Source organism: Henningerozyma blattae, chromosome 3 (genome assembly GCF_000315915.1).
Source record: "Henningerozyma blattae CBS 6284 chromosome 3, complete genome".
NCBI classification, from domain to species: Eukaryota; Fungi; Ascomycota; class Saccharomycetes; order Saccharomycetales; family Saccharomycetaceae; genus Henningerozyma; species Henningerozyma blattae.
The window spans coordinates 1,512,861-1,540,153 of record NC_020187.1 but is presented as its reverse complement, the minus strand read 5'-3'; the positions used below and the strand labels follow the sequence as shown (position 1 = coordinate 1,540,153).

The window sequence follows — 27,293 nt, the reverse complement described above, 5'->3', positions numbered from 1 at the left end:
ATCTGTTATAAGCCAACTTAGGAGTATGATACACTTAAATAGTAATTACCAAAACTTAACTTAACAATCTTATTAACTTAACACCAGTTAATACTTCGAACTTACGAATATAATTGTTGTTCTTTTTAAACTAAATAACTATATAAAAGAACTATAAATTTATGTCTTAAGTCTGGAAAAGCTGGCCTTTAAATACTTTTCAAAGGTCAACGCCAGCTTTCCCATTTTACTTTAATTGGACTGTTTGTAAACTTACTTACAAGGGTAGGAGTGCCCAGTTTAAGTAATGCTGGCTAACTAGTAGAGATTATGCATCGAACCGATATTCACAGGTATACAACTAGCAGTTGCTCAGTGTTATGTATAATTTCTAGTTAGCAACTTGTAGATGAGTATAAAGTCAATCTCGTCTACAACATCTTCCCCTCTTTAATTTGTATTCACAAGCGTATTGAAATTGTTTAACAACGATGATTTCTTTGAGCTTGTTAACTTATTAAATTCTTCTAACGAGTATGTACAGGTTAGAGTGGGATCAACATCTTTCATCTTGCAGTAGCATTCGTGGCTTTCCACATCGTAGCCTATAACTGCAATTATTTCCCGAGCACGCTGTATTCGTTCAATCGAGGTTCTTGGTAGACTTTTTGGGTACCTATCTTTGTCTAATACAAACTTTTTTATCCATTTTATATTGATAACCCTATGTTTCTTAAAGGAGGATGGTAGATCAAGTTCAACGGTATTTTTCCTATTTTTACAATCGTAAATGGTCCTAAAAATATGGGTTGGATCTTTAACTATCCTCTTGTGATCGCTTGAGGAAATCTGTAGTTCTTAGAGAAATCGCCTTGATGGTTTTTGATAAGTCAACAGCGGATAGATTTCGCGCCGACAGTTCATTACCAATGTCTAGTAATGGTTCGTTGGGTATGTAACCTAAATCTACTTCAAATGGTGAAGCTTGAATAGAACGTTGGAACGTCGAATTGTAAACGAATTCAACCTGAGGAAGAAAATGGTCCCAATTATCTTGATCTTGTGAACAGTAACTTCTTAGTAACCGACCTAAGGTTTTGTTAACGCTTTCCGTCTGACCATCTGTTTGTGGATGATTAGAGGAAGATAGTAATAATTTGATGCCTAGTCTTTCTGTCACTTCTTTGTAAAACGAGCTGGTGAATCTAATATCTCTATCTGAAACAATCGTTCTTGGAAAACCATGATAAGCAAAAATAAACCGATAAAATAAGTCTAACGTACCGACCGATCCTAAGGATATTTGAGCGGCGATGAAATGGGCTCTTTTAGAAAACCTATCAACTACAACCATGATCATGTCATTCTGAGATCGAGTAGTTGGAAGTCCGGTAACAAAAATCAATTGACAATTCTACCCAACGTCCTTGTGGAATATGTAATGGTTCCAGTTGTCCATCTTTCTTAGGTCTAAATTTTTTCATAATTTGGCATTGTAAACATCCTTTGATATAAGTACGAATATCTACCGTCATTGAAGGCCAATAGTAATTAGGGCATATTTTATTAATCGTAGTAACTTCACCAAAATGACCACCATGCAATATGTTATCGTGATAAATGTTTAGTAGTTCGGTACGTCTGGAACAGGGTACACAGACTCTATCATCATAATATAATATTTGGTCATCAAACTTTTATCGAGCCATAGCTTTTTGGACAGCTTGAGTTTCTTAACATACTTATCAAACAACGACTTATCAGTGGGATTAATCTTGACATCTTGAACCAAACCTAAATGTACCAAAACTGCAGCGGACCAGGGGTCTTGGATCCAATCTTCATACCAATCAACTGGGGTGATTCTCACTATACTGTTTATTGGAAATACCAAAGTTGGATCTTCAATTTCTTCAATTATTGCAACTTTACTAACTTCGTTAGTGGTAATTTCATTTTCCGTAGCCGGTCTACTTAAGGCATCTGCGACATGATTAAGTGATCCTTTAATGTATTCTAAGGTGAAATCAAACTCAGTTAAGAAGTCTAACCATCGTGAAATTCTTGCAGAGGGTTCTTTCTTATTTCTGTATGCCAATAAGGATATATGATCAGTTCTTAAGATGAAGTGGGTGTCCATGTAGATAGTATTTGAAGTGTTGTAAGTTTTGAATGATATACAACAATTCTATTTCTCCAACCGGATAATGTGCTTGAGTAGTTTTTGAAAAATAACCAATTACACCAACAAGTTGTCCCAAACGTTCTAGTACCCCCACCAAGAGCGATAGTGCTAGCATCTGTAGAGAGACGGTATTCGTCACCAGGAATAAATGAGACTAGTACGGGTGCTGAGCATAATTTTTGTTTTAGAGTAATAACCGCTTGATCTTGTTTCTTGGACCAATCACATTTTTTAGAAATAAATTCAATAATAGGTTTGGACAACAATGAGCACTGGGGAATAAAATTCCTATAATAGTTTACCATTCCCAGAAAGGATTGAGCTGATTTAATTGTGTTTGGCGTGGGCATCTCTTTAACTGCTCGAATTTTTTCTTGTTGTACCATAATACCGTTTTTACCCAATCTGAATCCTAGGAATTCTACAGACTCTTGTAAGAAATGACATTTCTTCTTTTTGCATACCAAATTTTCCTTCTTCAAGATTTGTAACACTTTGCGGATATCTTGAAGATGAGATTTCTTATCTTTCGAGGAAATTAGGATATCATCTAAGTAAACAAAACAAAACATTAGGAATATTGCCTATTAACCATTGCATGTATCTAGAAAAGGTAGCTGGGGCGTTTACATAAGCCAAACGGCATTACTTTGTATTAATAGTGGCCAAAAAGGGGTAGTAAAGCCGGTCATTTCTTCACTATCCGGATCTAGTGGAATCTGATGAATGTAGATCCAGAGTGGTAAAATGAGCACAATCGCCAAGTTAACTTAACAAATCGTCTATTCCGAGGTAATGGAAAGGGATCCTTAACTGTAACTTTGTTTAACTCTCTGAAATCGACAACCATCATAAAACTACCATCTTTTTTCTTAACTAATAGTACAGGTGATGAGTATGGAGATTTACTCTCACTGATAAACTGATTTTTTAACAAATCTTCAACAATTTGGCGGCATTCTTTCTCTAATTTCGGTGTTAAACGGGTACGGAGGTAAACGAGGTGGTCGTACTCCCTCCTTTAAGATAATACCATGTGAGTATGACTTAATACCAGCATTAGGAGGAAGAGTATCAGTTACAGTAGTAGCAAAATCTTGGCGGATATCAGCAGGTAACAGCGTAAACGAATCAGAGGCGAGGGTAGAATCTAGGGTAAGCACAAATACTTCGGCAAGTTCTGAACCATAATAATCAGGAATAGTGCCTTTGTGTAGACAATCAACAGCTATGGATAAGGATTCAGAGGGACATACTAAATCTAAGAGGTCTTTCATAATAGGCTAACCGATCATGACACGTTCGGGTGCCACATACGCAGCAACCTTGAGTAACTGATCTTGGACTTGGATACTGCATGTAGTAGCTAGGGTTGATTGAGCAGATCCTGGAACAGCACCTTTCCATTTAAATGGGGTTACCGAATAGGTGGGCCAGTGGTGTTTAGCAACTAGGGAAGCACTTACAAATGAGCTACGAGGATGATAAGATGTGTTGTTGTATCTGGAATGAGACGAAACACGGCGAGGAGTAGAGGAAATAGCCATAATGACATCACCATCGGCATCGACAATAGGGGTGGAATTATCATCTAATAATGGAGAGATAGCAGGGGAGTAAGAGCAGTGTTCTGCACGAATAGCCAACTGGGTTGCTTCGTAAAACGAGGATAACGGTTCTTAAACGTAAGTCTTTGCGAGTTTTAACCCTTTAATGAAAAAGATTGATTAAAACATCATCACTCAAGGAATGTGGTGGTAGGAGTTTGCGGTAACGTTCAAAGGTTGAAACGTAGGCTTCGATCTTGTCTTTTTGCGTTAACGAGGACACATCGTGATTGCCAGAGAAGGTCATGAACCAGTCTAAGGCCGGACCATATAAATTAGCAGCCAAATGACAGATACGTTCATAATCGTTCGTAACACGTTTTACGACAAACTGCACTTCGAGGGATTGCAAAAAAACTATGCAACTTGATCGACTTTATACTCATCTACAAGTTGCTAACTAGAAATTGTACACAACACTGAGCAACTGCTAGTTGCATACCTGTGAATATCTGTTCGATGCATAATCTCTACTAGTTAGCCAGCATTACTCAAACTGTGCACTCCTACCCTTGTAAGTAAGCTTATAAACAGTCCAATTAAAGTAAAATGGGAAAGCTGGCGTTGACCTTTGAAAAGTATTTAAAGGCCAGCTTTTCCAGACTTAGGACATAAATTTATAGTTCTTTCACATAGCTATTTAGTTTAAAAAAGAACAACAATTATATTCGTAAGTTCGAAGTATTAACTGGTGTTAAGTTAATAAGATTGTTAAGTTAAGTTTTGGTAGTTACTATTTTAGTGTATAGTACTCCTAAGTTGGTTTACAACAGAACCAACAAATACAATGGTTGTTTGGCCGAGCGGTCTAAGGCGCCTGATTCAAGCGTTAGCTTAACACTCAGAAAGAGTGGAACCCTCAGGTATCGTAAGATGCAAGAGTTCGAATCTCTTAGCAACCACAATTTTTCTTTTTCCCGCGAAAATTAAAATCACGTGACGACAGCGCACGATAAGCATGTTGCCCAAGGTCTTGCGAATATGCCAATTGTAACTCCTCCTTCGGTGCGAAGATCCGCGGAACGTCGCTTGTGGTTCCGCGGAACCACTTGGTTTGTGCCAATCGGGCAGATTGTGTTTCCAAGGGAACACCGAATGGCAAACGATACCAGGGCAAAACAGGCAATAAGGGTCCCTGTTGACCCTGCATCCAAATCACGTGGCAGCCAATGGCCCACCGGATGCGCCATTACGTCATGGGCGTAGCGTGATTCCGATTCTGCTCCCTCGTTTCTTGTTTGCCCCGCCAATACTACAAGGCTACCAAGCCCAAACCAAGCCAAAACAGGGATCGCCAACCGCCAATCCCTTGCCCCTCCGCAGACTGGTAGCGCCGCACGCCACTCGCCGCTCGCCGCTCGCCCAGTCACGCGATCACGCCACTCGCACGCGTCGTGCCGCGTGACGTTGGCCCGCGCGTCCTCTGTGCACAGCCCGAGTCAGCCGTTTCTTCTTCGGCCGCTTGTGTCTTGCATCCGCTCCCGCTCCCGCTCCCGCTCCCGCTCCCGCTTCCGTTTCCGCTTCCGCTTCCGTTTCCCGCCTGCACTTCCGCCTGCGCTCCCGCCTGCCTACAAGCCGCCCCGGCCCGGCCCGATCCGGAAACACGCCGTCGCACGCCGTCGCACGCCGCCGCACGCCCCGCTTCGGGTAACCCGGTCTCGGCCTTGCGCCTTTGCACGCGCGCGTCTGGGGGGCCTTAGCTGTGCGCTGTTATTTTCCCACACGCCCACACCCGCTTAGATCCGCGGTTTGGCCACGCCGCCCCACGCTTGTGACTCGTCTGCTTTTGGCGCGTTGGCTGGCGCTGCTCTTGGCTGCTGGCCAGTTTCCCCCCAATATATAACACCACGCCGCTGCACTCGCCCGCCGTCCGCCTGTGCCGCCTGCCCTGCTCCCTTAGCAGTTTGTCCTTTGCTCTTTGCTCTTTGCTCTTTGCTCGTTGCTCGTTGCTCGTTGCTCGTTGCTCGTTGCACTTTCCCATCCTCCTCTGCCAAGCGATGCCGCTCCACCCGCTTTCGCCCTGTTCTGTCGCGTCTGCCTCGGCCAAGACTGCACGTGCCGCGCCCCGCGCGGCACGTGCGGTCGTGCGCCACACCACTGCGCCACACCACCACACCACCGCCGTGTCACGTGCGCCCGCCTCGGCGTCACGTGCGGCTCCCCGCGCGAGCCCTAGGGTTCTGGCCGCGCCGATCTCGGGGCTGTCGAAGCCACGTGCGCCCGCGGTTAAGGCCGATGCGAGTGCCAGTGCGAAAAACGCCGCCGCAAACGCCGCCGCCGCAAACGCCGCCACCGCTATCTCCGCCACCGCTATCTCCGCCGCCGCAGCAAACTCCGACCAAGGCTTCGACTCCGATTCCTTCCTACGAACCCACATCGCCCAGATCAACGCCTGCTTCCAATCCAGAGACTACAACAAAGTAAACGCCCTATACCAGTCCCTAAAACGCAACAACATCGTCCCTCCCCTGCAAATCTACTCCAAGATCCTCCTTTCCATTCTCCATCGCGATCTAGATCTCAACGACATCAACTATAAAGTCTTTCAACTATTAAACTGCTATCAAGACATCATCATCAAAAATAAAATCGCCCCCAATGATTCCATCTTGAACATTCTCTTAATAGCTCTCTTCAAATGTTCCATCGTAGCATGCCATGCAAACAACTTAAACGGAACTGATTTCTACAAGATCGCGTTGAATCTACTCTCCGAGATCCTTCCAAACCATAACAACAACTTGTCTCAAGAACTTTTACAATACTTCCTAGTAAACACCATCTTGTATCCCGGCTATATCGATTGCACCACTCTACAGTCCCATATATCCCAATTCAACCCTGACATTCAAACTGCATTACAATCCCAGATCCATTTGACTTTACTCACATTGGCAAGGTTGAATAATAACAAGAAGTTCCTGCTGGACTATTGCCGCGCGGCTTTCCCTAACCCTTCTGCCCTGTCCACCCGTCGTTTAATCTTGGCAACCTATCTTTCCGCGCTTATCGAAACTGGCGAGTTTGCTACCGCAAACTCGCTACTGAACGACTCGCTATTGAACGACTCCATACAGGACCCCTCGACAGCCGCCATCCTGCTCCCAAACACCATCCTATCATATTCCAAGATCAACCCACTCTATTCTTTCCAACTCTTCGAATCCTTCAACACTAAATCTCCTCACCTTTTCGATCACAACTTCCTCATCTATTACACCTACACCCTCCTCCAACATAACAAAAACATCCCCTTGGAATCCCACTCCCATGTCTGGGACATCATCCTCACTAAACTCTACCCTTTGTTATCAAGGCGCCCAAACGCTTCCCCAGATTTCAACATCGCCTCTCTCACAACCTCCCTGCTCAACTCCCCTTCCTTCTACAGCAACCCTTATTTCCCGGCATTGTCCACCTCGATCTTGACCTCCAAGAATATCACCCAGTTGATCACCACTTCCATTCTAAACCATGCATTATTAAACAACAACTTGCCCCTCATCACCTCCTTACTCCATGAATCCATCGAAAACTCCTTGGAATTCACAAACGTCTCCTTCACTTACCCTTTGATTTTCAAACATTTCCAAAAATATGAATTCACCCATCAACAAATCTTGAACTTTGTAAACATTCATGCCTCTCTAATCAATAAAAACCAATTCGAATCTTTGAAACTCTTCAATTCCATCTACGACCAATTCAAATCACAACCCGATTTACTCATACAATTCATCCAATTGGATTGTTTCTCACATTACCTCACCAATCTGGATTTACCTTCTCCCAACGACGATTCAAACCTTTCACCCCTTTACAATTTCTTACCTTTACTCTTCACTGCTCCACTAACCTCCATGGATTTTTACATCAAATCTCTATCAATCTATTCCATTGTAATTTCAAAACTTCTCGAATCTTCGGCTTCCCCTCAAACTACTACTCCAAGTAGATTGAATCTTTTCCAAGATACAATCTCCCATTTCAAACGGTTGATCAACAATCTTTATCAATTACATGAAAACCCTGCAAACTTCATCACTCAAGATATTATCCAAACCATTAAAATCCTCGATTTCCCACCAGAAATCAATTCATATTTCAATTGTAAATTCCATCCTGGTCAATGGAATAAATCCTACCCACTCAATTATTCCTCTTTGATCCATGATTCTCCCAACATGGCTATCCAAAAATTTATTGAATTGAAAAAATTCAATTATATTTTCGATTCAAATACTTATCTTGAATTGATTTATAATCAAAAATTCTTGAATTGGAATATCATCGAAGACACAATGAATTTGAATTGTTGGAATCCTCATGAATTGAAAAATTTAATCAATTTCATCATCATGAATTGTTCCAAATTTTGTCTTCAAAAATTCCTAAACACTTTTTTCAATTCAATCTTCAAACTCGATGATATAAACGATACCTCTTTACAAAGAATCATAACGGACTTACCCATCAATATTACATTGCCCCTCATAAACTTCCCTCATGATTTCAAAAGTATTGAAAAACAAGTCCGTTTCAAATCTTCCATCAACAAGATCTACAACATTCTTTTCAAGAAAAAACAATACAACAAATTAATAGAATTCAATTCTATCGTCCCCATTATCGACGAAACTTTACTTTTAAACACTTCCATCATCATGGATGATTTAATCTCATATAATAATTTGAAAAATTCAAAACCAAAACAAATTCCAAATGCTTCTCCCACCCCTACTCGTACCCCTACTCCACCTCCACCTCCATCCCAACAAAATGATAATTTCAACTTGGATTGCATTTTATCTGCATAATTTTTATAACGTGCCAAAGTGTCTTTTTTTATTTTTTTTGGCACCTCTAATATATTCTTTTATTCTCTAATATATTCTAAATCCTCCCCCCCCCCCCCCCGTCCCATCACCTATTTATTATTATTATTATTATTGTTATTTTTTTTTTTTTTATTATACACTCACACACACTCACATTATTTTTCATGACCCCACTTTTTTTTTCTGTTTTTTTTTTTATTGAACGTTATTTATGATCTATTTATTTATTTATTTATTCATTTATTTTAATTATTATTATACATTATATTAAAAAAAAAAAAAAAGAACAATATTCAACGCAGTTTTAATATTATTATTCTATTACATATTTTTTTTTGCTCTTGTATATCCCCAGTAGCTCTTGTTTTGAAGTTCAATTATGCAAAGGCATAGGACCTCGCATCATAGGACCTCGCATCATAGGACCTCGCATCACATGACCCATCCTTAAAATCTCATATCGCACTTTTCAGTGGCGAATCGAAAATCTCATACATATAAAGCATACTAAATTATTAGGTATTACAAAAAAAAAAAAAAATAACCCAAAAGACAAGGCCAAGCATTAATTGCAATTCCATAAAACAAACGTTTCTTTATCGTATCTAATCATGGCCGACAGATATTCCTTCTCCTTAACAACATTTTCTCCCAATGGTAAATTAGGTCAAATTGACTATGCTTTAACTGCAGTTAAACAAGGTGTAACCGCCTTAGGGATCAAAGCGACTAACGGTGTCGTCTTAGCTACAGAAAAGAAAAGTGGTTCATCACTAGCATTAGCAGAATCGTTAGACAAAATTTCCCTATTGACTCCAAATATAGGAACCGTTTATGCAGGAATGGGTCCAGATTGCCGCGTTTTAGTCGACAAGGCAAGAAAGGCTGCTCATACAAATTATAAAAGAGTTTATGGTGAATATCCACCAACAAGACAACTGGTAGCCGATGTAGCTGCTATAATGCAAGAAGCTACTCAATCAGGTGGTGTAAGGCCGTTCGGTGTCTCTTTATTAGTAGCAGGTCATGATAATGCTAATGAAAACGATAGTAATAGTGGGTTTGCCTTATATCAAGTCGATCCCTCTGGTGCTTATTTCCCTTGGAAAGCTACTGCTGTTGGTAGAGGTGCTGTAGCAGCAAAGACTTTCCTAGAAAAACGTTGGCATGATGAGCTAGAGCTAGAAGATGCAGTACATATCGCTCTTCTTGCTCTAAGAGAAGCAGTAGAGGGAGAATTTAACGGTGATACTTTAGAAATTGCTGTAGTTGGTGAACCAAATAATGATATGTTGGGTTTCACAGGGGTTGAAGGTCAATTAGGTCCACGTTTCAGAAAATTGACCCCACAAGAAATTAACGATAGATTAGCTGCCTTATGAGCATCGGATTAGCTGCCTTATAAGCATCGGATTAGTTGCCTTGTGAGCATCGGATTAGTACTTTATAAGCATCAGATTAGTACTTTATAAGCATCGGATTCGTACCTTACACACATATATATATATATATATTATTATTCTGTCGCATTTCATTTATACTATTATACATTTCAATGATCTTCTTTATGTAAACGAGAAATCTAGAAAAAAAAAGACATTCTTATAAAAATATTATTCACAATAGTAGACCATTATTATCCTTTGAATGGTGCCTTTAATGGATCAATTACTTCACCGGGTTTAACCATAATACGTGGTTTTATTAATTTTTGATGAGAAGAACGTGACGTCCATTCTTGACCTAAAGGCATACGTAGCGATCTTTCGTATTGTTCTCTATTTTCGTATGGGAATGGAACTGAAGATGATTGATATTTAACACTATGCTTATTGAATTTTTCATTTATTATTACATTCTTTAAATTCTTATCCTTTCTCTTATCTTTTTCAACAACACCTTTTACAATCTTTGTAAACTTTCTCTTTTTCTTTGGATTAGCACCTGCACCTGCCCAAGAACCCCAACCAGGTAGTGTTACATCTTCTTCTTTATCATCGTCATCATCAGCAATTTCAGCTTTCTCTTGTTCAAACGTAGTAACTACATCATCACCAGCAAATGCTTCTGCAACAACATCTTGTTGTTGAAACATATATGAAGTAGAATCTTTATCCCTATTAAGTTCTAATTTATTATTCATTACATCTAGTAATTCATCATCATCGTCATGAGTTCTTTTCATTGGATTCTTATTCATAGCCTTGGCAATCTTATTACCACTCTTAACAAGCTTACTACTATTTTTATCAATCACTTCAACTTTTGAACTTCTCTTAATATGTGAATCTTCATCATCAGAATCAACTAACCAAGGATTAACATCGTTTTCTTCTCTATTATCATGTTTTGTTGTATTATTCCCATCATTTTTTTTTACACTTTCTTTATCTGATTCATCCTCCTCAGTGGTTTTGGTTAGATTTTCTTCAAATAGTTTCTTCTCTACTTTTGTGCCTTGTATTTTTTTAGTTAAACGCCCTTCTAACGTTCTTGCTCTATCTATATTTTCCTCTTCCATAACTTCTTTCTCTAATTCATCCATTTCTCTTTTACTATCAAGATTACCAGGTGTATAGATACGCCTACCTTTATTTAGTTCAACATTAACAGCACGGTTCTTCCCATTTTCCTCATCATTTCCAAAGAATTGCTCAACATCTTCACCATTTTCAAATCTTCTTAATCTGTCAATAGCAATTTTATTCTCTTCTCTTTCTCTTGATTCTGCATTCTTCATAAATTGCATATTCATAATACCACTTTTACCAATATTTCTTGTCTTTGCATCGGCAGCTTCTTGATCCTCATCACCGTACTCATCTTCAAGATCATTGATGTCTCTATTATCACGATCTTCATTGTCATTATACCCTAATATTTTATCTTTTAATCTATCTCCTTGTCTCAACATTTCTTCAATTTCTTCTCTTGTTTCTTTGTCATTACTCATACCATGTTTAACCATATCTTTTGCCCATTTAGAATTTGCTCTATGTTTTAATGTCATTCTTTCTTTGGCTCTTGCAATTTCTGCATCTTCTTCATCTTCAAATTCGTCAATACCTGCAAATGCTTTATTCTTTAGCAATTCCTTTTTCTTAATACGATGATAAGCTTTTGATTTGATCTTTTTAATTCTTCTTGCCTTTCTTTCTTCACGGAACATTAATTCTCTCATTAAACGAACTTCATTCCTTCTCTTAATTATGTCTTCACTACTCATTTTAGCCTCACTTAATTCTTCAAATTTAGAATTTTCGATATCTTCAGCTAAATTACTTTTTTCTAGAAGTTCATCCACTTTACTTTCCAATTCATTTTTATTATGCTTTGATTCTCTTGTAAAAACACTTGCCTCCTTTTGTTTAGTTTTATTATTTAGTTTAGAGAAGTCTAAATGATCTGCGTCACGGTTTTGGTCAACGATATCTTTCCATTTATGAACTTCTTTTTTCGAAATTTCATAAGCTGCTTCTCTTTCATGACGCTTTTGAATACGTTGTGGTAATGGCACACTGACTACTTGTGAAGTTTGTGGGTTATTAGTAACAAATGCAGCTTCTGCACTTGCTTTTTTATCATCAATAGCATTCATCATATCAGCCAAGTTTAATTTACCAGAATTTCCAATTGATGAGGATACATGTTTTGTAGGTAAAACAAATTCACTTTCTTCACCACCACCATATGTATCTAGTTTACGACTAATGTTTTGATTTGTGTCTTTAATTAAATCATTGGTAATTGTATTTAACGCAACGTCTTCTTCATCTTCAGAGATTTCATCAAATGGATCGTAATCAGAGTTAGATTCGTCACCAGATTCAGATGTAGATTCTCCGTCAGATGCAGATTCTTCGCCAGATGAGGATTCTTCATTTGAGGAAGATTCAGAAAGATTATCATCAAGTTTTAGTTGATTTTTTGATTGTTCAGTATCACTATCACTAATATCGTCATCCTTGGTTTTATCTTCCATATCCCAAACAGCTGATAGAGGCATTAAATCATCTTCATCAATGGAGGTGTAACCTTCCTCTTCATCAATATAATCTGGAACATACTCTTTACCAGATTTCTTTGTCATGTCACGTATAGTTTGAGAAAATTTTGAATTCAATACATCATAGTCATCATCGGAACCTAAGGCATCATCAGAATCTAATTCTTCGTCAACAAAACTATCATCACTTACATCATCATCGTCATCCCTACTTTCACCACGTTGAACACGTTTTAATAGATTAACAACATTCTTACGACGACCGCTACCTGATTTGTTATAGCTCTCTTCATCACTTGAGCTGTTAAAGCCATTAAGCTCTTTTTCAGCAATTTCTAAGGCATTTAATACTCTCTTGGCAGATTTCTTTCTCGAGTTACCCTTTCTTTTAGTTTTAGCCATTCTATCACTTATTTCCAGTTATGGAGTATTTCTTTAGTGCTATTTTTAATAGATCACTACAGTTATAATAATGTATAATTAAAGTTTTATAAGTAGCATAAATAATGCATCTCATCCTCATCGCCTGTAAATTTTTCATGAAAAAATCCTGAAAAGGTAGAATTCCGAAATTGAACAAAAAAAAAAAAAAAAATAAAAAAAAGTAAAATATATATAATTATACATATTCTTAACCATTAAGTACATACTAACAATAATGTTAATACTTGGTGTTTATGGAAGGCCATCTTCAAAGTATACAAATATAATTACAGTTTATTTGAGCTTATCACATAATTATCTATATAATTAGTTCCTCTAGAAAATGAGGAAACTCCTATTATGCAGAAATTTATTTAGCAGTTTCAGTCTTAGCCTCTTCACGACGTTGCAGAGCCAGTTGTCTTAGACGTTGTTCTAACATAAGAACTACTTGTGCCTTTTCTTTAATTATATCTTGCAATTGAATACTCTCTTTCTTTAACTTATCAACTTTGGCTTGATAGAAAGTAATAGCTTCTTCTCTATTTTTTTCGATATAATAACCTGTACCAACATCTACCATAAAACTTTGGTTATTTACAATTTTACCAGGTATATACAAAGAAGATGAGGCAGGTATTAATATTTGCTGGCCATCGTTTTCTTTTTTAGAAACTTGCTTTATATCTTCAATACACTCTGTGAATTTATTTGAAGCAATATTTAAAGCCTGTAAAGACTGGTTGAAATGATCTAACTCTTGATCAAATTGTCTCTTGACAGCAACTAGTTGTTCTGGACCTAATGTACTCAAATCAACTACAAAATTAGGTTAAGGTCTGCCACGTTATGTTAATACAACAGTGGACTATTAGTTATTCTTTTGTTAGTAAAATAGGCTCAACTGTAGAAAATAAGATGTTTAGATAACATACTCTTTGTAGATGACATATTCTTGACTATGATGATAGGATAATTGTGTTTCTTATTCTTAAAAGAAGAATTTATTAAATAAATTTTTTTTTCTTATATATGCATCATCATACTTAAAATCGTTTTTTTTTTCATTGGTTCGCGGTAATGAATCATTTAAGAATTCTACTGAAAATATCTATTCAAACCCAGCTATTGAGATTTACGAGAATTATAGTAAATTATTAAATTATTTATTTTGACTTAATACCACTTCATATAATCTGACACTTTTTACTTATTATTATTACAAAAAAAAACGACAGGCAACTAAATAAATGAATAATACTGATCCTACATCTTTTCAATCAATTTTAGCCGGGGTCAAAAGGCTACGAGAATCTCATGGAGATGATAATGATACAGAAAAAGTATCTCAGCCAACACCTATAGAGACTAACCAATCTACCAAAATAGATGCAACAGGAAGTCTACAGAACAATACTTATAGAAATAACAGTACTAATCATGATATTAAAGAAAGGAATTCCCAACCACATTTGGTAAGTGCCATATCTAATAGTCATAATCACTCTAATGACCTTAAGAATAATAACTTGGAAAATTCAGCTTCTAAAAGCTCTAACAATAATTATACCCCGATTAATAGAAGTAACTTGACAAAAACTGTATTAGTAAACTCTACACAACGTGAAAATCCACTATTGAATCATTTAAAAAATACTAATTGGAGATATTATAAACCCCCTGCTGGAACAAAAATATATTATGATTATTTTCTTCATGGGAGATCTGTTTTATTTTTGACATTAAGTTATCACAAATTATACAATGATTACATAACAAGAAGAATGAAGCCATTTACGAGTTCAAGCAATAATAGTGATAATAATATATTGATATTTGTCGTTGATGATTCTAATTCAGAGGATACTGTTAAAGATTTAACAAAAATATGCATGTTTAATGGATTTACTTTATTACTAGCCTTTAATTTCGAACAGGCTGCCAAATACATTGAATATTTGAATGATTAATTTTCAATCCTAAGGTTATGTTACTGAATAATTTTATTTTATTTTATCAGTACCGTTTTTATTACCATCTTTAGTCATTTTAGCACTTTTTGAGCCAAATTGAATTGCTCTTTTGGGCTCTTCACTTATTCCGTCTAAATGCAACATCTCTAATGATAATTTCCTTAATATTAGTTTATTAATTTTATAATTTATCGGAATGTCATGTGTGGAATATTTAATAACATGCTCATCCAAAAATGGATAACGGACTTCAACACCATTATTTGCAATAACTTTATCATCACGATTTAAATTACGGTCATGAATATTGTTTATCTGTCTAGTTAGTTCTTCAACTAGCTCTCGTGGGGTTTTATTTACAAACTTATGATAGCCACCATATAATTCATCTGCTCCTAGACCACTGAATAAAACAATACCTTTCCTTCGATATTCGATTCTTTTATCAGATCCAGTTTGTATATAACCTTTACCTCTAGATGCAAAATAAAATGCAATAGCAATTGACAAATCCATCTCAGTTTCTTTTGGATACATTAAATCAATTACGATTGGTCTTTTCTCTAAATATTCATCATATGGAACATCCACTTCAATAAGTTTAATAGGAACATTGGGATATAATTTCTGTAAAATATATGAGCTGGAAATAGCCAATTTTCTGTCAGGCGTATCCTTTGGCATTAATCCTGTTCTAGGATTTTCAAAGCCAACATTCAGCAATTCTATTATAGCTTTCTTTTTTTCATTTCGTATTACTTCACATATTAACGCAACAATTACTGAGCAGTCTAAACCACCAGAAAATAGAACAGCGATTGGAGAATTTTCAATATGTGTAGGATGGATAGATAATACTCTTTTACGAACTGCATTGTATAGAACTTTATATAATTCCTCGATATGCTTCTGTAATGATTTAAATTCTAAATCAGACTTATCATTGATAGTAAAATCTTCGAATATATTATTAAATATAGTAAGGGGTGAGTTTTTATTAGTTGCATCGTATTCGTAGATTACACCTGCGTCACAATTTTTAAAACCTTTAATGGATCCACTAACACTTGAAACATATAACTCATTTGCATCTGTTAGATAATAACATAGACTTCTCTTTCCAATCGGGTCTCTACCAAAATATAATCTTTTATTCTTTAGATCATATATAGAAAAAGCAAACTCACCATCTAAATTTTTTATAACACTTATAATACCCTTACTATTTTGCTCTGTATTTAAAAGTAATTTTACAATAAACTGAGTATCATTGTGAATGATTTCATCATTATATAATTCTCCATTAAATTGTAAAACATATCTATCTTCTACTAGAACACTTTGCTTACAAAACGGTTCTCTCAAAGATAATACAGAAGAAAACAAAGATATTCTATGATCTTTTAAAGTACGAAGAGATGCAAAATTGGGGCCTCTAGCGGAGATTAATTTCATTAAATTGCTAAACGTATAATCATTATTTGAATTTAACAACGCGTCTGGGCAATTTTCCTTGAACTCTTTATATTCATTTTGAAAGAACTTAAGGTTGTCATTAGGGGAAATATTTAGCAATATACCACACATTCGTTAGTTATACTTTGTTATTTATTTGGGTACCTAAAATTATTATTTCTTTTTTTCTTTTTCACACTCATCGATTTTAACGAATACCGCAATTTTTTTTTTTTCATTACTATTTTTTCCAAAACGGAAAATGTAATCAACATTAAATTGTACATTTTGGTTAAACATATATTTTAGATATCAAACGACAATTAAATTAATGCAAATCCTTTTTACGATTATAGAAGTATAAAATAATATAAAATAAAACAGAGAACAATATACAGTCAATTGAATAAATTTTTTCCATATTTATTATTTTAATATTGCCATTTATAAAAGTTCTAACAAATTTGAAGTTGTATCTTTAATTAACGAGTGATAGGCAAACACCGAACTCCTTTAATTTTTAAATTGAATAGAAGATAAACGTTTAAAATCCAAAGCACACATAAATTACATATAACCGTATTAAACTTTATTATGAGTTATTTTGATGTGCTTAATGATCCAAATTCCATAAGTAATTCTCAAATTGCAAGTGATAACGATATTAGTTCCACTTCTTCATCTTCTGAACAAGGGTCAATTAACAAGGAAATATCAATTAATTCAAGGACATCAACTCTGCCAACCAATTCTAATGAACCATTTGAATATGAAAATGAGAATGGTAATGAGGATGAACCATTTTATGATTTCCAATTATTTTTAAAACAACTAAAAACTCCACAAGCAGATCCCATTGTTAGATACGCCAGATCTTTCTTACACAATTTCGTCACCCAAAGAATACTTTGGTCTGCTGAAGAACAACAAAAGTTAATCAATGATTTTAAAAATTTTATATACAGGAAATATTCTGAATATGAACCCTTTAAATCTCTTGATACCAAACAGTTAAACAATGCCAAAGAAGGTATGGAAAAATTAATCATGGGGAAATTATATACCAGATGTTTTTCACCATATCTTAAAGTAATGAAGGATGATTTAGATAAAGGCCATTCAAATGATTTAAAAGATGATATATTATTGAAAAATAAAATTAATGAATATAAATTTATGAAACCGGAATACTTAGATATCACTAATGTGGAGACAGAAAGGTTGGATAAATTTGTTAATTTTTCTGTGGACGAATTATCTAAAGTGAATGGCTATAAAGCTCCTAGGGATAAAGTTGTTTGCATATTAAATTCATGCAAAGTTTTGTTTGGTATTTTGAAACAATCACAATTAGAGGGTAAAGGTGCCGATACCTTTATACCGTTGCTAATTTATACCTTATTGAAGAGTGATATCGAAAATTTAGTTTCTAATGTTCGATATATCGAACGATTTAGATTTGAAAATTTCATCCGCGGTGAAGAATCTTATTATTTAAGTAGTTTGCAGGCTGCTATTAACTTTATTAATTTGGAACTAAATAAAGATTCGTTAACCATTGATGACGAGATTGAATATGAAAGAGCTCACAAGAATAATGAACAACGTATCGCTAAAGAAAACGAACTATTGAAGAATCGTGAACTAGAAACTAAGCTCAAACATAATAATTTCTCAACTACAAATCCAAGTGATTATATTCTCTCTCCACTAGACGAAGCAACAAGTTCCTTGGTTAATAAAGTCTCTGATTTCTTCTCGACATTTACTGAAGATCTGGACCACGACTCTGGACGTCCCAACAGCGGATCTAATAACTCTAGAATTAATGATTATCACCAACACAATCAAGATCAACTGCAAGAATACCAACAGCAACAGCCACAACAATTGCAAGAATATCGCCGCCACCGTCATCATCGCCATATATCTGATGAAGAACGTCAATTAGCAAGATTAATGGAGCAGGAACAGCACAAGGAAGTTTTAGATATCCTTCAATCTATGTTCCCTAAAATGGAGAAAGACTTGATACGTGACGTTTGTTATGCCAAAAAATATAGAATCGGTACATGTGTCGATGTACTATTATCTTTTTCAGAATAAATATTCAGCCATTAGTGGCATGAGCATGTGATGAAAGTTTGGAAACTACAAAGACTCATAGACAAACCTATAAATAACTCAGCATTTGGTACCGCAATAATATTGCTTTGTACTAACATATCCCTGCTCTAATTGTTCTAGAAATTTCGGCGTTACGTTTTTGTTTTTTCCAAGAAGGCTTATTATGTATTACTAATTACAACAAAACCAATAGAAAACTAAGCTTTGTAAAGATAGTGCTATACAAGGCTTAGGCATCTAAACTCTTCAAAATGATCAATTTCATCAACACTACATAGTAGTTTCCATGTAATTTTACCTTCAAAATACCTCTTACTTGACTTTTAATAAAACGCGATCGCCAAGTTTCGAACACCTTCAAGGCTTGTTTCAAATTTCGCGATGTTTGCACTCACGTTGCCTATTTCGCTTATTAATTAGTTTTCCCGAAATATTCAACTTCGTTCTATAAAAGAAGAGAGATCGAAGAGATGTTTAGAATAATCTGATAAACAGATTCGTAAATAGTAGATTTGAGACCATAGTTGAAGGTTAATAAAGTCATAACTGATATATTATTAAGGTTTTATCCAAATACAAGAAGTTGTATTCAAGAATTCTAATCTGTACATAATGAAATTAAATAGCCTTTTGACTAACCTGGCTCTAATAGGATTATCATCAGTCAATGTTAATGCTGATAATAATGAAGATGTGTCTATTCAAGAGTCAAATTTTTGTAAACTAGATGTGAACCAACAAGTCAGTCCTTCATGTGACATAACGTTTAAAGAAATAAATGAAATTAATAAAAAAATTAGACCAGATTTGGTGTCATTAGTTCAAACAGAATTTTTCAGATATTTTAAAATAGATTTATACAAAGAATGTTCATTTTGGGATACCAGTGATGCATTTTGTACGAGTAGGAACTGTGCTGTAGATGTGGTCGAGGATTGGGATAAATTACCTGAAATTTGGCAGCCAGAAGTTTTGGGTAGTTTGAATAATGAAACTGTTAGTGAAGCTACTGAAGAAAATGATAATGAATTAACTTTCTTAAACCAATTATGTGATAAATCTAAATCAGGTTCCACTCAAAAAGTAGGATCACAATATGACTATTGCGATTTAGATGATTTTAGTAAAGAAGGATCTGTACTAGTAGACTTGGTGGAAAATCCAGAGAGATTCACTGGTTATGGAGGTAATCAATCTGCTTCTATTTGGATGAACATTTATAATGAAAATTGTTTCACTGTAGGAGAAACTGGTCAATCGTTAGCAAAGGACGCATTTTATAGATTAGTCTCTGGACTCCATGCTTCCATTGCTACTCATTTATCAAATGGTTATTTAAACACTGATACTGGGAACTTTGAACCAAACTTGGATTTATTCATGGCAAGAGTTGGTAATTTCCCAGACAGAGTTGCAAATATCTATTTTGATTATTCAGTTATTTCAAAGGCCTTATGGAAAATTAGACCTTATATGAAACGTCTTTCGTTTTGTGATTCATATGATGAAAAGGTAAAGTCCATTTTCTTAAATATTGTTTCTCAATTAGATTCGAAAATCTTCAATGAAGATTTAATTTTTTCAGATAATATTAGTTCAAAATTAAAAGATGATTTTAAGTTACGGTTCAAGAATGTCACAAGATTAATGGATTGCGTTCACTGTGATAGATGTAGAATGTGGGGGAAAATCCAAACTACTGGTTACGCCACTTCTTTAAAGATTTTATTCGAATTAGATCAACATGATGAAGAAACTAAACAACACATTGTTGATAAATTGACTAAATATGAATTGATTGCCTTGATTAATACTTTTGATAGATTATCACAATCTATTGCTGCTATTAATAATTTTGAAACTTTATATAACCAAAGATTAAACTCGAGTAATAATACTCAAAATAAATTGGCAAATTTCTTCCAAAATAATAATTTCTTTAAATTATTAGGCTCAGCAAGAAAAGCAGTGACAAGTACAATTACAAGTATAAAAGCAAATGCAAGTAAGGGTGGGATTAAGGCTTCAGAAGAAAAAGATACCTTAATTAAAGAAAAGGAAGAACAAGTTGTCTTTGCAGATTTAAAGATGCCAAAGAAGAAGACAAAACAACTAGATTCAAATGGTACTGAAATTGAAGGTGTCTGGGAAAAAGCTTGGAAGACTGAAATTCATAATTTTAAAGAAGCATTGAGATTCATTTATCGATGCTACGCTGATTTACCATCTAATGTATGGAATATTTGTTTGTATAATATGAATAAGCTATGGAATAGATTCGTCGGTGTTGCAAATTATGTTAAGGAGGAGGAGGATAATCCAATTGCTTATAGCTTGGATATCCAATAGTTAATTTTTTACCAAATAATTTTTTTCGCAAATCAACCTTTAGATAAATTTTTGTTATAAGTTTTTTTTTTTAACAATTTTTTTATAAATATTTGTAATACCAATATAGTCAATTAATAATTTAATCATTCTATCACTTTTTTTTCCCTTTAAACAGAAGAATATGAAATACTTCATCAATTAGAAATATATACAAGCTCAAAGAATATTAATTATTTATTATTTTTATTTTTCGTTACAAAAATATGTAGCTAGCTATTTAGAATTCTTCTGGGTCGTAGATTTTTGTTTCTTTGCTAGTGGACGGTCAGTTTTTGTAGCTGAGCTTTCATGGTCATCATTGTCCTCTTCCTCTTCCTCTTCTTCCTCTATTCGTTCGTCATCTTCTTCAGTTCTAAACCTTTTTAAAGATTGCTGATCATTTTCATTAAACTGTTTCTTGGCTTCAATGATAAGCTTATTAGTGGCAATAAGTTCTTCAGCTCTACTTAATTTGACTGGATCTTTCCGCAATGAAAATTTAAAATCTTCCAATTTGAGCTTATTTCTTGATGAATTTTGGGCAACCCCATGAGCTATAGTGCAAATATCAACTAAGTATGCTGATACAAGTTCATCTAAACATTGAACTGTTTCTGATAATGGGTGTGGTACATCACCATAGGCATATAATAATGAGCTTACGTCTTTTGCAAATAGATTAGTTTTTTTCAGTCTTCTAGACATATTGTAAAGTATAGATAAATCGATTTAATATAATGATTGTCCTTCTTGAGTTATATTTTCTATATATATTTGACTACCGATGATTAATACTATCTCTACTTTTAACTAGTATATATTTTTAAATAAGCTTGTTTTTTCTAAAAAATAATGTTTAGATATCTCATATTTCGTAAAATGTGCATGCGGAATAATTACTAAAAACACAATCCTGTTAAAATCAATGCTTCAATATTTGTTAGAAGGGTCAAAATAAAAAAAATATAAAACATGCTAGCAAGTTGAACTACGAAAAATATAAATATCAGAAATTATGCCGTAAGAGTAAAAGATACATATATAAAAAGATGCTAAAAGAATAGAATATAAATATAATCAAATGGAAAATTATCTATAGCGGGATAATTCAGGATTATTTAGCATATTCTTTCTAATAGCATCTTGAGCAGCATGGTGCTTAGCAAGCTTCTTATTTCGACCAAATCCTTCTCCTAGATATGTACCAACACCCTTAACTGTACATACTGAGAGGAAACCTTTTGCATGGTCCTCAATTGAATAGTCTGGGTATAATTGCTCTTTCGTCAAAGCCTTGTAAAGAACTTCCATTGCATTATTATCACTCGGAATCTTCACTGTGCTATTCATATTTCCATTATCGCTCAAGTTATTTTGTTGATAAGGTATTGTATGCCCATTAGAATTATAATCATGATGAATATTATTACTTCCATTATTTGAATACATTTCATATGATGATGGATTTTTAAATCCAGATGCAGATTTTGCTGGGTCAAGGGATCCAAGTTTGCCTTGTTTTAGTGATCTATTTGGTTTGCCATTTGGAGATGGATCTTTAGCAGGATCTAAAGACCCTGGTCTACCAGAATAATTGATATTATTCACTATATTAGGTAGTTGTCTATAATTTTCTGAAGTGGTAAAAGTATTTGATTTCAAGTTATTATCAGAATTGTTATGATAAACCTTATCATCATATCTGACAGGTTTGATATTCTTATTCTTATTTCTATTATTATTATTATTATTATTATTATTATTATTATTATTATTATTATTATTATTATTATTATTATTAGTAGTAGTATTAGTATTAGTATTAGTATTAGTATTAGTATTAGTATTAGTATTAGTATTAGTATTAGTATTAGTATTAGTATTAGTATTAGTATTAGTATTATTGCCTTGATTAACGCTAGTGTTATGGTTGTAATTAGTTTTATGAGTGTTATTATTATTAGTATTACCATTAGAGTTAGTATTCTTTGGATGTAGCTCAACGTTTTTGGATGAAGAGATGGAATTCAATACTTTTTCACTGACTTTAGTAGTCATCGTTACCAACATTTCACTCATTCGATCTAAAAATTCGGTCATTATTTCATCAGTTAACTTTTGTGTCATCTCCTTGGTTATTATAGATGAGTAATTACTGTGCTTTGATGGTTGGCAATTATTGCTAGCTGGTGATGTATTGTCAGAAGTTTCTGAACAATAGGTTCCGTTGTGATCACTGCTATTTATATCATCGTGATAAGAGTTAGATTCTGATTCTTCCGATACTTGAGTGATATTATTATTAAAAGTTGCAACAGGATCAAATGAGCCTAGAGCAATCGATGATGCAGACGATGGAGTTTCTTCAATAGTTGGACCATTTAAATCTTCTAAATCAAAACTAGAATATTGTTGAATTAGTTCTCTGTTCGATAAAGCTACCATTGCAGCTCTCTGTTCTGCCTCTCGTGCATTGTGACCAACTGCTTCACCCAAAACTATATCACCTAATAATGCTTGAGCTCTAAATGGTGTAGAATCATTGAGTCTTACATAATGAACTTTAGCACCTAGCTTATTTGCTTGTAAATATGATGCTAATTCCCCTTTTGCATTTTTATTAAAGTCATATCTTAACAAGCCAGGGCTAATTTCGTCCAACTTATCTTGAGATAATGAATATAGCCAATCAGTTAAATCTTTATATTCACTACCATATCTATCTACAACCAAAGCCCCAATATATGCTTCAACACAGTCTGCATAACGCTTGGATAGCTTATCTTTAACTTTCATTGAAGCTGCAGGAATATTGTTTTGTAAACGGTCCCTAAAACCCAATTGACCACTCCATTCATATAAATTAATATTGTTAACAATAGCTTCTTTCATCTTGGAAAGGGCGCCTTCATTTGCCGTTGGGTATTTCACGTATATTATATATGAAACTAAAGCACCCAACCAACTATCACCCAAGAACTCTAAACGTTCATTACTCATGATAATTTTTTGTTCTTCAGTCAAATTGACATTCATACTTGTATAACTTCTATGAATGAATGCTAAATGTTCTAATTCTGGGTTTGAAACAATTGGATATCTGATATATTGACCTAGTTCATTTTTTTGTTCGTCATAATTACATTCTCGAATGATGTCTCTTAAAGAAGGAATTAATGATTTTATTAAGCTAGCAGTATCCATAGTAGCTGAAGAACCAATTAGCTTTTGTAAGGAGTTTCCATTGGTCTTCATATCCATTAATGTGTAATCATCCAGAGCTAATTCATCAATGATTTTCATGGACTCAGAAAACCCATTAATTGCTCTTCTTAGCTTATAGAAGTTTCTTAAAGTTGTAGCATCCTTTTGAGTCAAAGCTGGTTCGGTTACTTCGTTCATTTTTTGGTGATAGAAGATCGCTCTAATATGAAAGCCTAACTAAAAATCAAGCAATAATGTGTCTTAAAGTTTTGACTCTATAGCTACACACTATTAACTTTTGTCATTTGAAAAATTCTTCTCATGTGAAGATCTTAATCTGTTGGGTCAATGATTACTTTTTTACTTTTCTGATTTTGGGATCGTAAGAAAGTTTAGAAAACCGGAATCCAATTTGAAGAAAAAACGGTATTCATTAATGAATGAAAAAATATTTCCTATATGATGAAAAATTAATGTATACAAAAGAAATAGAACTTATATGATATCGTCTATGATGATTTGATTAAAGTTAATTTTATATTGGTGGAAATTATTAAGTAGTCATTGAAAGCTCTGTTTTTTTTTTGTGAAAATCAATAATCTTAACTAACTTGGAAACAGAGTTAACTGTTCTATCTTGATTGTATAACAATATCTTACAAATTTATTGCTCACTTAAATTTCTATACTGATTATTACGATTTAAATAGAAAATTAAAATATAATTAAAAAACAAAACAAGAAAAAGTTATATATATATATATATATATAATTAAAGGTTTAAATTAATGAAGATCAAATGTAGCTATGAAAATCAGAAGCACCAAAATTAAGAGATTTGTAAGGTGTAAAAAAAGTTACTAATTTTTATCAGGATTCATCTCTTTTTCTAAGGCTTTATGATCAAAATATGCCCATACTGTATTAGTATAATCAATACGAAGACGATCCTGGTCATCAAAAATGACCAATTCACCTAGCTCAGTACCGTCTTTAAAATCAGCATCTGCTAACCTTCTTTCGTAACGAACACAATAGTAGTAACCACCACATAATTGATCGATCTTTCTCCATGAAGAATATCCATCACCTGAGATCATGCCATAGTTGGAGCTGATTGGTTTAATATGATAGAAATTTTTAAATTCATCCTTTGATGAAAAACTTTTACCTAACCTTTTCAATTCCTTTTTATCCCAATCTTTATCGGAGAAACCTCCAAATTTACAATTATTAGAACCACCATTTATCCACATTAACTTATTATCGTGTGTAAAATGACTGATTTGAACGGAACATATTTCGCCAACTTCTTGAACATCCGATTTATGAATTGGATCATAATTACCAATAACGCCTACAGTAGTATTATAGAATCTATATTTATGGCCAGAAATCATAAATCCAAACCAAAAAAACTCTTTATCACCATACCCACAACTTTCTGTAACATGATCGATATTTAAGATAGTACCAGTTAAAATCGAAATAATATGTTTATTTTTATTAATTGCAAAAACACCAGATTCCATTTGATGGATACGACCATTTTCAAAATATCTTTTATATATTTTTTCTTCAATTGATAATCTAGTAGAAGGCGTTTCTTTAATGTAGTCGACATCAAATAATGGATAATTATTAAAATATTTACTTTCTAAGATTCTTGGAGGTAATAATGACATCAAAGAAGAACATTTAGCTTCATCACCCCACTGTTTTGGCCAGGTACGATCCCTGAAAAAGACAGTCCCAGATTCTTTATACTCTTGTAATTCGAAATAATCATTTGGATCAATATAAGTAATGGCATCTGTATCAATGAATAAAAATTCTTCAAACATGTTAAAATTTGAAGCTAACCATTTATTTTTAAACCTACTGAATTTGTCTTTATATTTTGGATCAAGTAAGTTTTCAATATCAACAAAATAAACATTCTGTTTCACGTCATTCTTATGTTCCCAATTAACTTGATCATTAAAAGGTTTATAATTTTTATTAGTAGCTACATAAAAAACTTGTTCAATTGATTTGTCGGAGATATCATTTTTGAAAATAATTTGGATTGGTAATCTATTCCCCATAAATCTCAAAGTAGAAATTAATCTTAATGCAGTTTCAGTTTGACCATCTGAAAAACTTAGTATAATACCACGTTTTCCTACCTTGGAACTTAAGATGTTCCAATTACTCCAGAAAGTTTTAGTGATATCATAATTGTAGTCATCAGAATGTATCAAAGAACCATCAGTTGGATCAATAATTGGAATTTTACCCTTAACAATATCTTTCCCATCAGGCCCTTTAAAATGTGGAATCATTTCAGTAAAATTATTTTCATTAAAATATTTTAAAAAGGGGAACATTCTATGTTCGAACTCGAATTGATTTGAATATTCTAATTTTGGGTTTGGTTGATGAAAATTATTTTGAAATTTACCCTCTTTATTATCAATTTCGAGATCTTTATTGAATATCTTGTTAATATCAACATTATTCTGTATGAAACATCTATCATAAATTCTTAATCTTTGATATGCTAAAGTGATATCATTTTTTCTTCGAAACAAAGTTAATGCATCTTTATCAACCAATTGAGATCCCATTTTTTTTTTCAAATTTTCTAACATTTCATTTTCATTAACATCATCAGTTAAATAAGATACAGAATCAAAATCATTGGTCCAATCTTGATTAATTTCATATAAATTTTTTAAATAAAAATCACACTTCAAATCTATATCTAGATCCTGGAAGTCTTTAAAATAATTTCTATTAAATATATAGTTGAAAAATGAACTTCTTTTTATTTTAACATCCCTATCATAATCTGGTATGACTTCTAGGGGAGACACGGGGACTCTATTTAATGGGGTAACTCTCAGGGAAGACAATGAGTTTTGTAAATAAATATTCTGTTTTATTTTTGCATTATTCTGTAGAGTGTCGACATAATAAGATACATTATCGTTTACTTGTGGCTCAAAAAAAGAGTAAAGACTCAGTATAACAATTGTGACAATAAAATAGAGCCTCCAAGTTCTTCTACCAATTGAGATCTTGGACATGTTTCTCTTACTATAATATTTCCTTTTTTTATTTATTTATTTATTTATGTGTTTG

At 34.0% G+C, this 27,293-nt stretch overlaps 13 protein-coding genes and 1 non-coding gene across 14 annotated transcripts; 6 read left to right on the top strand and 8 right to left on the bottom strand.

The window, feature by feature from the left end:
- Positions 1-796: 796 nt before the first annotated feature.
- On the bottom strand, positions 797-1,339 carry TBLA0C06370 (uncharacterized protein; the record flags this gene model as incomplete). The annotated part of the gene is made up of 1 exon (XM_004179903.1): positions 797-1,339. One exon carries the CDS (start codon positions 1,337-1,339, stop codon positions 797-799), a length of 543 nt encoding a protein of 180 aa, XP_004179951.1.
- Positions 1,340-2,097: 758 nt separating this feature from the next.
- On the bottom strand, positions 2,098-2,736 carry TBLA0C06360 (uncharacterized protein; the record flags this gene model as incomplete). The annotated part of the gene is made up of 1 exon (XM_004179902.1): positions 2,098-2,736. One exon carries the CDS (start codon positions 2,734-2,736, stop codon positions 2,098-2,100), a length of 639 nt encoding a protein of 212 aa, XP_004179950.1.
- A 1,824-nt stretch (positions 2,737-4,560) lies between these two features.
- TBLA0Ctrna15L lies at positions 4,561-4,673 on the top strand. Its single transcript has 2 exons — positions 4,561-4,599; positions 4,629-4,673. It is a non-coding gene; the product is annotated as a tRNA-Leu (tRNA).
- A 1,095-nt stretch (positions 4,674-5,768) lies between these two features.
- On the top strand, positions 5,769-8,588 carry RPM2 (ribonuclease P; the record flags this gene model as incomplete). The annotated part of the gene is made up of 1 exon (XM_004179901.1): positions 5,769-8,588. One exon carries the CDS (start codon positions 5,769-5,771, stop codon positions 8,586-8,588), a length of 2,820 nt encoding a protein of 939 aa, XP_004179949.1.
- Positions 8,589-9,220: 632 nt separating this feature from the next.
- On the top strand, positions 9,221-9,991 carry PRE8 (proteasome core particle subunit alpha 2; the record flags this gene model as incomplete). The annotated part of the gene is made up of 1 exon (XM_004179900.1): positions 9,221-9,991. One exon carries the CDS (start codon positions 9,221-9,223, stop codon positions 9,989-9,991), a length of 771 nt encoding a protein of 256 aa, XP_004179948.1.
- A 254-nt stretch (positions 9,992-10,245) lies between these two features.
- UTP14 (Utp14p) lies at positions 10,246-13,017 on the bottom strand (the record flags this gene model as incomplete). The annotated part of the gene is made up of 1 exon (XM_004179899.1): positions 10,246-13,017. One exon carries the CDS (start codon positions 13,015-13,017, stop codon positions 10,246-10,248), a length of 2,772 nt encoding a protein of 923 aa, XP_004179947.1.
- Positions 13,018-13,408: 391 nt separating this feature from the next.
- On the bottom strand, positions 13,409-13,989 carry GIM5 (Gim5p; the record flags this gene model as incomplete). Its single annotated transcript, XM_004179898.1, has 2 exons — positions 13,409-13,857; positions 13,974-13,989. 2 exons carry the CDS (start codon positions 13,987-13,989, stop codon positions 13,409-13,411), a joined length of 465 nt encoding a protein of 154 aa, XP_004179946.1.
- Positions 13,990-14,288: 299 nt separating this feature from the next.
- RAD10 (DNA repair protein RAD10) lies at positions 14,289-15,008 on the top strand (the record flags this gene model as incomplete). Its single annotated transcript, XM_004179897.1, has 1 exon — positions 14,289-15,008. One exon carries the CDS (start codon positions 14,289-14,291, stop codon positions 15,006-15,008), a length of 720 nt encoding a protein of 239 aa, XP_004179945.1.
- Positions 15,009-15,041: 33 nt separating this feature from the next.
- On the bottom strand, positions 15,042-16,598 carry TBLA0C06300 (putative asparagine synthase; the record flags this gene model as incomplete). Its single annotated transcript, XM_004179896.1, has 1 exon — positions 15,042-16,598. The coding sequence occupies one exon, from the start codon at positions 16,596-16,598 to the stop codon at positions 15,042-15,044; it is 1,557 nt and encodes a 518-aa protein (XP_004179944.1).
- A 462-nt stretch (positions 16,599-17,060) lies between these two features.
- VPS9 (guanine nucleotide exchange factor VPS9) lies at positions 17,061-18,572 on the top strand (the record flags this gene model as incomplete). The annotated part of the gene is made up of 1 exon (XM_004179895.1): positions 17,061-18,572. One exon carries the CDS (start codon positions 17,061-17,063, stop codon positions 18,570-18,572), a length of 1,512 nt encoding a protein of 503 aa, XP_004179943.1.
- Positions 18,573-19,205: 633 nt separating this feature from the next.
- Positions 19,206-20,942, top strand: ERO1 (ER oxidoreductin; the record flags this gene model as incomplete). Its single annotated transcript, XM_004179894.1, has 1 exon — positions 19,206-20,942. The coding sequence occupies one exon, from the start codon at positions 19,206-19,208 to the stop codon at positions 20,940-20,942; it is 1,737 nt and encodes a 578-aa protein (XP_004179942.1).
- Positions 20,943-21,197: 255 nt separating this feature from the next.
- Positions 21,198-21,668, bottom strand: TAF13 (Taf13p; the record flags this gene model as incomplete). The annotated part of the gene is made up of 1 exon (XM_004179893.1): positions 21,198-21,668. The coding sequence occupies one exon, from the start codon at positions 21,666-21,668 to the stop codon at positions 21,198-21,200; it is 471 nt and encodes a 156-aa protein (XP_004179941.1).
- Positions 21,669-22,052: 384 nt separating this feature from the next.
- Positions 22,053-24,365, bottom strand: TBLA0C06260 (uncharacterized protein; the record flags this gene model as incomplete). Its single annotated transcript, XM_004179892.1, has 1 exon — positions 22,053-24,365. One exon carries the CDS (start codon positions 24,363-24,365, stop codon positions 22,053-22,055), a length of 2,313 nt encoding a protein of 770 aa, XP_004179940.1.
- Positions 24,366-25,027: 662 nt separating this feature from the next.
- TBLA0C06250 (alpha-mannosyltransferase) lies at positions 25,028-27,238 on the bottom strand (the record flags this gene model as incomplete). Its single annotated transcript, XM_004179891.1, has 1 exon — positions 25,028-27,238. One exon carries the CDS (start codon positions 27,236-27,238, stop codon positions 25,028-25,030), a length of 2,211 nt encoding a protein of 736 aa, XP_004179939.1.
- Positions 27,239-27,293: the final 55 nt, after the last annotated feature.